Here is a 15544-nt window from a genome sequence, read left to right on the forward strand (position 1 = left end):
CTAGGGATGATGGGAGTTGTAGTCCTAAAACATCTGGAGGGCCGAGTTTGCCTATGCCTGCTGTAAATGCATAGAAGGTTTCTAGCGCATTTGAGTGCCATGTGGATCCTTCTGTACGGCAGAAGAAAGGGCTGAACAGAATGAACTTTTAGTAACTACTGTTTGTTTGGTACAGTTTTCTGCATTTTCCCAACCGGGCTGGTACATGATGATTGCACATGTTATTACACATCACTTAGGCAAAGCACTGTGTAAATATGATAATCACTGCCACCTGGTTTTCTTGCTTTGTAAGTGCCCAATTAGGATTAGGGTTCCTTACACGGAAGGAAAGCCAAGAAAGCGGTATTTTGGAACAGGAAGTAACCTGAAGCTAAACGAGCAAAATCCCGGAAGATGTTTATGCCTTCACAAATGCATTCATCAAGCAGAAAATGTTACGCTCCTGCCCAAATCACAATATAAGAATAGTTGATTTACTTATTAGAGCTGGTAGATACTTCGAATGATTTTAGACTCATCTGATGATACTCCAGAGGTGGCCACTTGAAATGAAATTCATTGTTACGAACTTACGCACTGATTAAGAATTGTTACTATTTCAATTAGCATAGAGTTTTTGGTTCTGAAAATAACCATAAACCACATCTTTGCTGCAATGCAGCTAAATCAAGCTGGGATATTTCCACTGCAGAAACAGGGACAGATCCTGCCGAGGGGTTTTCAGGAGACATGCCAAAAGAAGAGTACAATAAAGCAGGGGAGGGAAACTTTTGGAAAATTCCTTTGTTGTTTTCCGTACTTTGTGCACTAGAAAATAGTTGCAAACCTCAGGATGTGAACTGGTTTCATTGAAATGCATGTTGTTCTCTTTGCCCTGATGTTTGCGAGTTTTAGCTGTGCTCTTTGTTTATTAGCATTTATAAACTGCTTAATATTTCAAAAATCTCTGAACAAAACAAAACGTAAACCCTCAGCCATATAAAACACATGAAAACACATGGAAGTGAATAAAACAGAAAACCAGAGGATTCAAACATATTAAACAGGGACTGTCCATCAATGAGGCAAGATGAAGCTATTTGCCTTGGATGGGAGATCCAACCCCTCCCCTGCGCCCCTCCTAGCCCAGCCAGGGCTTTGCCCATGCTTCTGCCACAGCTCGGTTGCCCTCACTGCTGCAGCCACACTGCTGCTGCTGCATTGTGATGGTAGCACAGGCGCAGGCGCAGATGAGGATGTTGTTGCAGTGGCAGAAGCATATGCGCAATGGTAGGAGGAAGGACGGGACAGGAAGTGGCCATAGATCTGCAGCAGGGGCATGATGGGGCTGGAGTCTGTGGCATTTTGCCCAGCGTGGCAGGTTTCTTAGGCCAGTCCTGGGTTCAATCGTCAACAAGACCCTCTTCTGGTCTGCATGTAGATTATTGCCTTCAAGTCGTGCCACAATTATGCATCAAGATGTTCAGTTGTAGCTCCATATCTGTGGATTTTACTGTTTGGTAGCAGTTTGGTTATGGAAATCGGGCTGTTTCCACCCCCTCTGTGGCTGCAGCCAGTGACAGGAACGTGGGGGGAAGCAGTCCGAAATAGGGCTGTTTCCGCCCCCTTCACGGCAGGAACGTGGAGGGGGGAGGAGCAGCCTGAGCTGGGGGGGGGGGCAATGGGAGCTCCATCCTTCCTTCCACCCTTCCTTCCCTCCTCTTTCTTCCTTCCTTTTTCTCTATCCCTCCCTTCTCTCTCTCTCTCTCTCCTTCCTTCCTTCCTTCCTTCCTTCCTTCCTTCCTTCCTTCCTTCCTTCCTTCCTTCCTTCCTTCCTTCCTTCCTTCCTTCCTTCCTTCTCTCTCTTCCCTCCCTCCCTCCTTCCCTCTCAATTCCCCTCTCTTGCCCACCCCCCCCAGTTTTGATCCTGGCTACACCCCTGGCCACAGGTTCCCCATCCCTGATATAGACCAACATTATTGGAAGAGGTAGGTCTTCTGGGACGCTCTGTATTCTGTACAAAAGCTACCATTCAGAGGATGCTTACTTTTAAAAAAAACAGTACTAGCTGCAAGGAGTGAAGAATCCAATAATATGTACACAAACATCTTTTTAAAATTATGCTTCCCACCAAAACCCAGCATAGCCTTTTTGAAGCTTTGAGGTAGTTGAGAGACAGCATGTGTACAAAAGATCCTAAATATCAGTTACCTAAATTTTGTGCATTCTTTCATCTTAATTCCAATGTGAAAGTCTCTTCATTAATCTCAGCGGGTGCTTGTCGGGCTTGGAGTACACAGCGGGGACCACATGTTCCTGGAAAGAAGCCAGCCTTCCCCCTTTCCTTTGCTTGACAAAGTGCCTTGTAAGAATATAGTGTGATGCACACAGAGCAGTCTCAGCTTAACAAAATATTTTCCTTAGACACATATATTACTGAAGAGGTGCTGAGTGTTCCGGACATCAGAGGCACAAAAGTTACAAGCTCTTCATGACGATGCTATTTCACATTTTCTCATCTTGAATAAATAACAGTGTGTGCACATTTATGCTGCAGCATAGAAGGATACCATACCCACTTTAAAATATTTGAAATATTAAGTAACACCTTTTAAATAAACTACTAAATAGAGCTGGATAAAGTGCAGGAAAGGACAGCTAACATTATTATGGGGCTGGCACAACTTCCCTACAAGAAAAATCCAAAGAATTCTTAGTTTGAAAAGAGATGGTTAATGGGAATAATAACAGAACGGTGGCTTTCAAAATTTATTTGGATAAGCCTGGGATGCTTGAAAATCTGATCTTTGGACGCTTTAGCAGTAGTCCCCCAGTGAGAATATATGTTACTTATTTGTAAACTACCCTGGAAATATTTAAGGATAGTAAATAAATCCATTGCATAAGAAGTAATCAATAAAACTTCCCTGAAAGATGTACACAAGGTGGTAAATCTATGTCTGGACTAGTCTACTGCAGATTAAAGTAGGGCCTAATATACAAAATAATTCCCCACACACCAGGGAAAAGAGTTCTGGATTGGCCTACCGGATATATTAGTTCTCTCTGTGCGGAGATTAATCTGTTTACTTTTATTTATATAGGGGCTCTCGGCCATGTGAACACCCACCTGTAGCCTGATGTGGTATAATCCAGACACAGGCTTACCACATACCCTCCAAGTGTCCTGATTTTTCAGGGACAGTCCTGGAATTACAAAAGCCACCCCAGCTTCTGATTGGATCTCGGAATGTCCCTGTTTCCCCTGCTAGTGCTGCTGCCACCAAGCTCGGCAAGGAGGATGAGCCGGCACCTGTGCCAAGCTGACGGCAGTGACAAATGGGCATCCCATTGCCTCTCCATCAGAGGCGAAGCTAGCTGCCGCAGCACCTGAACCAACGCACATACTGTGCACCCGAGATGGCGGAGCTAGCCGCCCAAAGGGGGTGAATGGCGAGTGTCCCGCAATGGTGGTGCCATGAGCAGCGAGTGTCCCAGGGGGTGCCATGAGCGGTGAGCATCCCAGGGGGGTGCTACGAGCAGCGAGCATCTCAGGTGGGTGCCACAAGTATCCCAGGGGGTGCCACGAGTGGTGAGAGTCCCAGGGGGGTGCCCTGAGCGGCCCAGGGAGGCGCTGCCCGTGGCGAGCATCCTAAGGGGGCAGGGTGGCAATGTCACCCCCCCCCTCAGGAATGACACCCAGGGTGATGGCCTTCTTACTTGGGATAACGGGGGATGATATACCTAAGAAAGATGTTATTTTTTTCTGTATGCCACAACAGCAGCAATATTATTATTGGCAAAGAACTGGAAGAATGAAGAATTACCAACTGTGGATGAATGGCAGAAGAAGTTGATAGAATATATGGAACTGTCTGAGTTGACGGGGAGACTTTGGGATCGGAGTGAAGAAGCAGTGGAAGAAGATTGGAAGAAATTCAAAATTTATTTGAAAAATAAGCGTATAATAGACTGAACCAATGGAAGTGAGGGAGATACAAAGAGGTTGTAGATAATACAAGGGTGTGAAACAAGTATTGATAGAGTGCCTGGCGTGCTATGGTCCATGGGGTCACGAAGAGTCGGACACGACTAAACGACTAAACAACAACGGATAAATTAATTAGAAGTAAGATATAGATTGAGTTTTTAAGGATAAGATATAAAAGATACAGTAACAAGGTAATTTTGAAGTAACAATTAGAGTTTATATAAGATTTAGAATTTACTAAGTATGAAATGTAAAGAACTGCAGTAGGAGGTGGAAAGAGGAAGTCAATAGATTAGAAATAAGGGTTATAAGTAAGAATTTTTTGTTTTTGCATTTTTGCATTTTGTATTTTTTGTGTTTTATATTTCTTTTTTGTGTTTTGTATTTTTGTATGTCTTTGTTGTTTGAAAAATTCTTTAATAAATACACTTTTTTTAAAAAAGGAATGACACCCGGGGCGGACTGCACCCACTGCACCCCCTTCTTCTGCCAGTGCTCTCTATGGCTGCTGCTGCTGCCAGTCTCCTCCCTTGGGCAGCTCATAGTGGCTTCTAGAGAGTGGGAGAGGAGGAAGAGAGGCTGCCGCTGCCGAGGCCCAGCCCCACGTGATGTGCCAGCTTTGAGGGGCAGGCAGGGGGGGAGGTCCGTCCTGGGCGGGAATACCCAGGGAGCAGAGTTGGAAGGAAAATGGTTAAAAGCCCAAGGGGAGCAAACCTGGTTGAAATGAATTGAAACGCCAAATACATACCAATGTATAAACAGGACACAAATGGAATTTTGGGTGATCACATGTCAAAATGATGTGGGCAGACTCCAAATATCCATCCCTACTTTCCAAAGTGTATTATCACCAGTATCCCAGACATACCTGCAAATTTGATGTGGAACTTGTTTTCAGGCTTCAGTATCTGAACGTAGAGAGGACAGTTTGGTGCAAAATCTTTGACAGCCCAGGCTCGTAAAATAGTCTGATGATCCTAGGAGGAAACAGAAGATGCCATGTAAGAGCTTTTTTCTAAAGCTCAAAATGGGAAATAATAATAATAATAATAATAATAATAATAATAATAATAATAATAATAATAAATAAATAATAATAATGGGATTTATTACGTTGGTTGAACTAACAGGTCATTTATTTATTTTTAAGAGAACCTTCTTGTTGGGACATATATGTTGGAAATTATCACTCCAGGTTTCATACTTTTATTTATTTAGTGTAATGAAAAAGGAATTCCCATGGCTGTCACACCAACAATCAATTATAATAAAAAATCACAGGTAGATGCCATTGTCAAGAAGAACACAAAGCGAGTGAGACTCTCAGGCTTCTCTCTCGGATAATTTTAATATAAATCAGTTGACCAAATGAAGATTTGGGGACATTTTCTGGCTCACTCGGGGTTCCAAAGCAATTTGGGAAACAGGTCAAGGTACCCTGGGCCTTGCAACTTCCCTCAGCTACTAATGTCTAGCATTGATATATGGTAAGAATGAGGAATTTGTGACCCTCCAGATGTTGTTGGACTACAACTTCCATCAGTCTCGGCCAGTATAGTCAATGGTATGGGATTATGGGAGTTGTAGTCTGGCAACATCAAGAGAGCCACAGGTAATGTAACAATTACTGTACTGTTACACGAACCCATTAAAGTAATAAACAGGATTATTATCCCCTCACTGCAATTGAAGGGCGAAATTGAGATTGAGTCACTTCAGATTCACGTAAGAGCCCCTAGTAAATGTTTGAATGAGGCAAAAATTGAGTTGGGAGAACTGCTGGCTTGTAGAGTTTCCACTATTTGCTGGTACACCAGCTCTAAATATAAAATAATTGTGTTATTATGGATACTACCATTGAAACTGAATGCCTGGTAGGTGTCCAGGACAGCTACACAACCACCTTACAAGCAGAATCTCACCTGTGATGGTGGACATAGTTTCACAGTATAATTGAGGATATATGAAATCTCCTCCTCAGTTGCAATACTTAACTGATCCTATCCAATATTAAAAGGGCATGAAAGAAACAGAAAATTCAAGAAAACCTTTATTGGACAAAAGCGAACAATTTGCCATATATTGGAGATTAATATTTTGGCCTTTCCTCTCTGCACATCTGCCAATGACCAGGTCTGATCCTGAGGCAATGTTTGTAATCTGACGAAAAATTTCTGTGGTGTAGGAACATTTTGGGAAGAGAGAGTTTTCTTCAAAACTAAACAATGAATTGTGAAGCTGCTCTTGCTATTTAAATATAGTAGAAAACTCAATAATCCTGGGCATTCGTAGGGGTTCTCTTAGAGATTGCCCTTAACCACCCTCCTTTCTCCTTATGAGATTGGAAATCCATGCTTAAGAAGTGCTCAGTTCAGATTTACATGCATACCATTGTATTAGAAGGAAAATTTGTACAAAACAGAAAATTTGATGGAGAAAATCTCTTTAAAATGTTCTAAATTGTTTAGATGAGGCATTGGGGCTCAAGTTAGAACCACCCTATTCATAATTGGGCATGGCGATAGAGGATAACTTGACAGAAGTGCTATGTTAGCTATATAATTATTAAATTACCATTTCGAGAAAACATGATGTTAAGCATTTTCAACCAAAATTGTTATAACAAATCACACTCACACACTCAAATGTATTGGTTGTGTTTGGTTAAATTATACACAGAGTAGGCCCACTGAAAATAATGGACCTGTTTTAGCCATGTTCATTAATTTCATGGATCTGTTCCGAGTAGGACTAATGTTGAATCAAACCTGAGAAGGGTGAGGATGGGTTGGTGGAATTAACTCATAAAAGACCAATAAATTCATCAAGTTTCCAAGAAATTCCATGTGTATATCTATGTATATTTCACTTTCATTTCATAATTCTACAATCAATTACTCTTAGCAAATATAAAGAGCTTGACTCAACAGGATTCAAATCAAATCAAACAGTGCTAATACATTAAAATGCTCCATTTCTGAATTGCCGTTAACATCTAAAATGTTATTATCAGAGCTCCATATCAGTCCCCCCCTTTTCCATTTTCAAAAGTACAATTGAGGGTAATTTCTGAGACCTAATGATGCTAAGGAATGAAATGGATTGTATAATCATAAGCTTTCTGGTTTCAGAAAAAGAGAAAGAAAAAGCTTCACCAGATAGGAAGGGCTTCTTTGGTTTGGTACCCATATTAAAATCTCAGTCAAAAATTTAGGAGCATAGATACTTTCAAATAACAGTGCTAATAATAGCAGTTGAAGCAGAACAAGCCGATTCTCACAGAGAAGTAAAATAGTGATGTAATGGGTGCCAAACCCAGGAATCTGAGGCTCTGTAACAATTATTTGATTGGTGATGATATCTTATGTTAACATGGCTTCCAAGGCAGGAAAGGCTTTCAGATTTATTCATTTATTAAGAATGATCTGAAAGTGAATAAACCTTTCTGATCCAGAATTCAAAAAAGCAGCAGTAGGTCAAGTTTTTGGGACAAAGAGGGACATCTCCCTCACAATTCAAAAGTCAAGACCTCCAGGACACAACGTATTCCTCAACGTGTCCTAGGTACATTCATAAAGAATGTTCGAGCAATAATTGCAAGCCTACTGCTTGAGCACGATGCTATATATTAAAAAGTTGCTTCAGGGAAACTCAGAAGCGCTTGATGGGCAGTTTGCCAGTTATGACATTCTCGGTGCATTCAATAAGAGGGAAATACTAACCAACTCCAGGAACAGAGGCAACAACACAGTGATAGAAGAAAATAGAACACAATGACCAGGTTCTACCTGAAGAATATGAGGCAACTGAGTTAAGGGACCAGTTTTCCCAGTAGTGTTGTATGGAAGTGAGAGCTGGACCATAAAGAAGGCTGATCGCCGAAGAATTGATGCTTTTGAATTATGGTGCTGGAGGAGACTCTTGAGAGTCCCATGGACTGCAAGAAGATCAAATCTCTCCATTCTGAAGGAAATCAGCCCTGAGTGCACTGGAAGGACAGATCCTGAAGCTGAGGCTCCAATACTTTGGCCACCTCATGAGAAGAGAAGACTCCCTGGAAAAGACCCTGATGTTGGGAAAGATGGAGAGCACAAGGAGAAGGGGACGAAAGAGGACGAGATGGTTGGACAGTGTTCTCAAAGCTACGAACATGAGTTTGACCAAACTGCGGGAGGCAGTGGAAGACAGGAGTGCCTGGCGTGCTATGGTCCATGGGGTCACGAAGAGTCGGACATGACTAAACGACTAAACAACAACAAAATTGTATATAAAAATGTTGAGTCCCTTGCTTCATTTACACTTCTGGCGGGGGAATCCACTGAAATGTCCCTCCTCTCTGTGCCTGGAGGTCCACAGGGGCGCGGGTTGTAAAACCAATGCCACGGGGGGTGGGGGTGGAAACAGAGATCACATTTGATATTTATTCAAACTTATTGCCTTCTATCTAAATGTAAGGTTTTTGGAGATTTGCTGAAACTAACCAGAAGCATAGTTGGAACTTAAACAAAAAACCAACCCAACATTCTGCACAATGAGACAATGGTGGTCCAGACTGTGTACTTCAAGAGGAGTGGAAGAGAAAGAGCGCACATAGGCAGGAAATTCTGGGGTGTATAGTTAGAGCAACATCTCTTACCCACTACAAGTCCCAGAGTTCCTGCCACCATTTCAAGCACACAGGAAAGAAGAAGGGTTGTCAGGACGTGGTACACTCATACAAAAATTCATAACAGGTGTGTTAACTGTGGGACTGAGTTTAATTTCCAAGCAAAGGGTCTGCTGGTTTCTCTTTAAGGTTTCCAGACTCAAAAGAGAGCAGGGCAATTAAAGGCACAGAAGTCCTGTCCTCTAGTGAGTCTGGCAACCCTAATCACACATGCAACACGCATGTCACACTCACAGAAAGTTCATCACGCACGTGACGTCAGCCCCCCCCCCAATGTTGGGTGCAACTCAAACCCCAAAACATAGGTAGGTGGGTTTCTTTTCTTCACAAAGCATAGAAGAAGTGAAACCAGATCTCAGAAACAGAGAACGGTGCATAAAAGGGACTGTCTCTCAAGACAGAAGGATGTCAGCAATTGCCTGGGAGGGATTTTTTCATTTTTATTTTAATAGATGTCCTCAGATTAGCTATGGTTTCTAGAGCACCTCACATTTCATAACTTTGCCACATAAGGCAGGCATGGGTGAACTCGGCCCTCCAGATCATAGCTGCCAAGTTTTCCCTTTTCTTGCGAGGAAGCCTATTCAGCATAATGGAAAATCCCTTAAAAAAAGGGATAACTTGGCAGCTATGCTCCAGATGTTTTTGGACTACAACTCCTATTATCCCTGGCTAACAGGACCAGTGGTCAGGGATGAGGGGAATTGTAGTCTCAAAACATCTGGAGGGCTGAGTTTGCCTATGCCTGACATAAGGCTTAGAATGGCCTTCCCTAAGACCCAGTGCTATTTTTCTAGAGAAAGAGGTGCCATAACTCGCCATGAACTCCTCCCGTGTTCTCTTATAATGACAATGGTGCCCACTTAAGAGGTGCCAGAACTGAGTTCTGGCAAGTTCTTAAAAAGTCCTGCCAAGACCTATGAATGCTACATGAACCAAGAATGTGAATTGGTATAAGATAACTCAATACCTACATATACTTGCAAGGAACATGTTATCCTATTTTCCCTGAGTGTTTCCAAGGACTGTTTTGTTTTGTTTTTTACTGATTTTCTTATTGGAGAAGTTAGAAATCAAATAACTCCAGTAAATACCTCAGTATGTATACAACTATATAGATCAGAGAAACTAGAAATGAAAATGAAATAAATAAAATACTTACAGTACCCCCCAGGGTGTTTCATAATCACCTGTACTCTCCATAACATTTGTTCCAAAGGCTGCAAAATGATCAGCACATTTATATTGGTAAAATGATGTATTCCTACTTCTTAAAAATCGCCCGTGAATATTAACACAGTTTGAATAAACCCCCTCTTCATTTATGTTCAAAATGTGTCACATTTTCAAGAAGAAGAACAAGGGAAATTCTCCCACTGTGTGTGTATTGTGAAACACTTAAGAGCCAAAGCATTGGCTGTATTTAAAAATGATTCTTATACAGTGGTACCTCGCTAGACGAATGCCTCACAAGACGAAAAACTCACAAAACGAAAGCGTTTTGCAATTTCAATGGAGACTCGCAAGACGAAGTTTCCTTTGGCGCGCTCCGCAAGACGATTTTTTTCGTCCCATAGGGTGACTCGCAAGACTAAATTTCTTTCCCCATCTTGCAAGGCAGCCTATGGGAAACCGCACTTCAATGCGTTCCTATGGGAGCTGCTTCGCAAAACGAATTTTTCGCTATACGAAGCGACTCACCGGACGAATTAAATTCGTCTAGCGAGGCACCACTGTATTAGACATTCACTGAGAACTGTCTTCAATAGCCCTTCATGGAAAGGCAGACAAAAGATCCAATCTGGCAACATGTACCAGCGACGGAAGACTCAATGGTAATCTAGCAAATTAGTCTCCAAATTTGCTTCCCTTGGTCAATGACATCATAGATGGAATTGAGCAAGCAGGCCTGGGAGACAGAGGACTTCACAGTTTGGGGTTCCTGGTAAGGTAAGGGCTGCCCTTCTGTTGACATCCACCTCTGCCTTCTGGCATCTCCTTTGGTGCAAACAAGATCTGAGCTGAGGATGCTGCTGTTACCAAGTCCCTGCCCCAACTTTACCCTTTCCAATGCATTTGGCCTGAACTTTTGAGGGTAAGGAATGTATACCAGCGCAAGAGTGTGTGTCCATGTTGGCTCCATCCCCAATGTTCCTGGGCAGTGCTGGTCCACGCCCAATCAGAGGCGGAGCTAACTGCTAATGCACCTGGAGTGGGACACATGCTGTGCACCCAGGGTGGGGCTCAGGAGAGGCTCCCCCCCAAGGAAGCAGCCCCGGAGCAGGGAGCAACGGCGCGCTGCTCACCTATGACTCCCAACCTCCTCCAAGCTGTCAAAATGAAGGGGGGAAAGCCACCGGCAAGGTGGCCCAGGTCCACCCCTTCCCCCAACGGCTTGAGGTAGGCTTGGGAGTCGCAGCTGGGCGGCGCATCAAATGTCACCCCCCCTCAGTGATGACACCTGGGGTGGACCGCCCCCACCTGCCCCTTCCTTTGTCCCTGCCCCCACTTTCCCTGCACTGAGTAAGATCAGTAGGAGACTTCTAAGCATGCTTGCCTGAAAGCCCCTCCTGACGACTGGAATGATGCAGGGCTCTCGTTGGCAAGGGAAGCTTTTCAGTGTGTCTAGTCTTTGGACCTCTGTGCTGAGCGTGCAAAGACTGAAAATGAAGGGGTGAATTCAGCACACATGGAAACCTTGGGGGGTTGGGGCCGATACACACAGTGCTGGCATCCTACACCTTCCTTGCTCTTGGAGTTGTGCTGTATGCCTGAAGATAGCATTTGTTTAATTGATACATCTTGTATAAAGTGATAATACTGATGATTTAACAATAACTTATTATTTATACCCCGCCCATCTGGCTGGGTTTTCCCAGCCACTCTGGGAGGCTCCCAACAGAATATTAAAAACACGGTAAAACATCAAACACTAAAAACGTCCCTAAACAGGGCTGCCTTCAGATGTCTTCTAAAAGCCAGACAGTTGTTTATTTCCTTGACATCTGACGGGAGGGTGTTCCACAGGACGGGCGCCACTGGCGAGAAGGCCCTCTGCCTGGTTGCCTGTTGCAGCCTACTTCCACACATTTATGTGCTCGTTCACTCTTGTCCCCCCCCCCGCTTTCTTCACTGTCTATACAACTGCAGGCGTTGCATTCAGACACCTGATTCATACTTTGATCAGCGAGAAAAGGTAGCCATTACTACCTTAAGTCTCCAATTCAATGGGCATCCATTGTAATTACTTACTCTCAATTCGGCCCTTATCATAATCCAACGTACACAGGGAAACTCCACTCTTTACATAGCAAACACATTTGTATCCATACTGACGATGCTCTGGCTGGTGCTTCCTGGAGCAAAGGTCAAAAGCACATGCACTAAACATGTAAAGCAAAGGAATGCATACATGTACACACCTCCAAGGACCAGGGCCCAAGCAGCAGTGTGAAAGCAACATAGGCACCAGCTCTTTGGGGCTCAGCCCCCCAAAGTATACGGGGACTGACACCACACATATGTGGGGAACCCCCCCCCCTTCAATGTCCCATGGAACTCAGCGCCTCTGGAAAGTGACAAACTCATTTTCCCTGTAACGTTTTAGAGCTGCCCTCATGTCTTCTTTCGATATTACAATATTTACTCTCAGGACTGTACCAGCAAGTCATTCCCAACTTGAGAAAGATTGGCAGTTCGTCAGAGTTTGGCTTTTTCAAGCTGTTTGTAGGATTCACAGTTTAGTCTCACCGGACTCTTAAATCGATAAGAATTAGAAACTATTTCAACAGGATGGGTTTTGTGACAGGAATAATGTTTCCCACACAGTTCTAAAAGTAAAATAAAGCAGCATACAGTGGTACCTCAACTTACGAACGACTCGACAACCAAATTTTTCGACTTACAAATGGGGGTAATGGCCGTGCACTTACGAATGTCTCAACATCTGGATAAAAACCGTGGCGGTTTTAGACAGGGATTTTTCGACTTACGAATTTTTAGATAGGGTTGCTTCCACTTACGAATTTTTCCATTTCCAATTCATTCCTATGGGAAATCGCATTTCCAATGGCTTTTTTCGACTTACGAATTTTTCGACTTACGAAGGTGCCTTTGGAACGGATTAAATTCACAAGTTGGGCTAGACAAGCAAATGGCCTGGTGCAAGACAGGTTCCCCCATCCCTGAAGTTCCATTGCTACATCTGTTGTTATTTCACGATTGGTAAATAAATGATCTCTAGGAGCATATGCCCTGCTCATGCAATCTGTTCACCACTTTTTAATGGCAGATAGATTAAATAAGCGGGTAACATAAGTAGCTTTTCTTTTATAATGACTCATGTTAGTGTGAATAAAGGGGCAGCAGCAAGAAACTGTGTGTTGCTTCCTTTTTTCAGAAATCATTTAAGATTTATATTTTTCTATGGTACAGCTACTTAACCCCATGTGAAAATACGGTTCCCTATTCAGCAAGCATGAAAGTCACATTGTAAAGGCCAAGAACCGAATGTTCAAGCCTTCTGAGAGCCAACACACTTCTCACCCCCCCCCCCAAAAAGTGAAAATTGGAGGCAGACATTACCATTACATTTGAAAAACTGACATTTTAGAGTAAGAACTACACACTTTCAGAGAAAGGCATTCCAATGTTTGATCATTGTGGATATAATTCCTGATTGGAGGCAAACCTATATGATCCTCATTCCCTGGATCATCCCCACTACCCAACAGAGAAACACAAAAAAAGGAGAAAGACAAAAAAAGGAGAAAGGGAAGAAGAACACACTTCAATTTTCAAGGGAGCTGTGTAAAAGTCAGTAGAATGAATATAAGCTTTGAACAGCATGGAGCTGAAAGAGGAAGTGGGAAAGAGGATAACCCTTCAAACTTCCTCCTCAAGCTCTAAGTAATTTTACAAGGAGACAATGTTAGCCGCCCTCTTCACCTTATGATCTAGGGGGCAATGAATGGGCACTGGGGAAAGACTTCAAGGAATGCCATCGCACCCCTGGGAACCATGGCAGCAATTCCTTACTCGTGTCCCTTCATACAGATTATCAGTATCATCAGATAGCCAAACACTAGTCTGGTCTCAAATACTAGAGGCTGTAATGCTGTTAAAATGTTTTCTGCTGCACCCTCAGCAAAAAGTAGAGTGGCTTGCCACAAGGTAATGACAGTAAGGAACAATAAATTATAAAACCAACAATAATAAAATGGATAAAACAGCAGTTAAACAACAGCGACAACTAACTCAGGGCAGTGAATAAACACAAAATGCACAGCTAGCCACTAGATGATAAGAAGCCTGGGGAAATAAAAAATAAATAAATTGTTGGACCAGACGGTCAAGTGATAGCACATCAATATAATGGAGGGCAGACTGCATGCCTTCTTCCTTGTGTATCTGAAATATACTCAGAGTTGAGTGTTGATTTCATGCTCTATATTTCTGCTCATGTTAAACAGTGAGTGAGTGCTTTCCCCAAAAAAACCTCTGGCTATATATGCATTATTTACAATCCCGTGTGATTGGCTGATTCAGCTCCCCTCCTGGAGCCTGATTGGACTGTTCCTGCAGGTCAATCAGGTTGCTGATTCACTTCCTCCATGAGCTGGATTGGGCTGCTCCTGCAGACCAATCAGGTTGCTGCCTTCTAGGATCCTATCTGCCTATTGTTCTAGGATCCAAGCTCAGCACACAACAGTATCAGTGCTACGGTATCAATTACTAAATCTACTAAATCTTTTTATTGTTTCTACTAAATCTGTTTATTTATAGGTGGAGAGAGGGATGGGTAGGCTACGTAGATGTGGTCTGGTGCAATGCTGGCCCCCCATTTGCCATTGAGCTGCCAATTGATGAGCTCAGCCATTTGTGAAATCATCATCATCATTTTTAATTTGTTTACCGTCTTTCTATCTTACAATACTGAAGACACAAAAACTGTACATCTTATAACAATCTAATGCAATACAAAAATGTGATAACAAATCAAAGAATCCAAAGAGCAGTGGAGGTAAAGATACAGTTTTTGACTATTTCAGTAGGAAAGGCAGGAGTTTGGAATTCAATGGAAGTAGGGCCTCGGCTCACAAATGAAATGCATGATGGATATGAGACTGTAAAAAGGGGGAAGCGTTGGTATAAGCAGTGCCGCCACGACAAGGCCCTTCCCCATAGGCACTGGTTATAGAGGAGGTAAAAAAAAAGATCCAAAAATTACATGGGGTCCAAGTAATACATCACCAGAGGAGACATTTCCCAATGGTCAGATGGTAAAGGGTTTTTGCTACGGTTCCTTCCTGTCCAAGCGTTGCCCATTTCCTAGGAAACATGGCGCTGGCATGACAGCGGGAGCCATGTGATACCTTCGCCCGTACATTATCAGACCAGATCACAGGGACTGAATTTCCACGCTGCTGTGAGTAATGTCTGAACTGGGTGACGACGTTCAAGAGAAGCAGGAATGGTGAGAACCTGCCTTTCTCTCCATGTTATCTGGCTTGTGAAGCTGATTTGATAAGACCATGATGTGCTTCCTTGCCCCAACCTGCAGCGTCATTAAATCAAGTGGAGACTTGCTCACCCTAATATATATATATTTAACTGTGGTTTTCAATCCAGCTGCTGCAACTGGGCACACTTTAACTGCTCTTCCTGATTTCTGCCCATGTATTTGTAACAAAGAATGAAGTTGCAGAAGAAGCAAATGTGTATTAAGAAAAAAGAAAAAACTTACTGCGGCAGTTCGGTCCACTTCGCAGCGGCTGCTTAGAATGAAACAGGCCTCAGCATCATCCATCCTAAAAATCATACGAAAACATTAGCAAAACATTCTCATGCGGCCTATTGATTTCAGTGGAGACATCATCAGAAGCGTAGGGAAGTACTTTGACAAT

At 43.0% G+C, this 15544-nt stretch overlaps 1 protein-coding gene across 4 annotated transcripts in view; it reads right to left on the bottom strand.

Moving 5' to 3' along the window:
* Positions 1 to 15544, bottom strand: part of KCNT2 (potassium sodium-activated channel subfamily T member 2) — a 208484-nt gene that overhangs the window by 58610 nt on the left and 134330 nt on the right. For all 4 annotated transcript variants that reach the window (XM_088673737.1, XM_035123140.3, XM_088673736.1 and 1 more), the window contains 2 exons: positions 15385 to 15448; positions 4842 to 4950 (listed from right to left, as the gene is read on the bottom strand). In XM_088673737.1, coding sequence (XP_088529863.1) covers positions 4842 to 4950; positions 15385 to 15448 — 173 coding nt within the window. The remainder of the gene's footprint in view (positions 1 to 4841; positions 4951 to 15384; positions 15449 to 15544) is intronic.

The sequence above is a fragment of the Zootoca vivipara genome, chromosome 7 (assembly GCF_965207765.1).
Source record: "Zootoca vivipara chromosome 7, rZooViv2.hap1.1, whole genome shotgun sequence".
In the NCBI taxonomy this organism is placed as follows: Eukaryota; Metazoa; Chordata; class Lepidosauria; order Squamata; family Lacertidae; genus Zootoca; species Zootoca vivipara.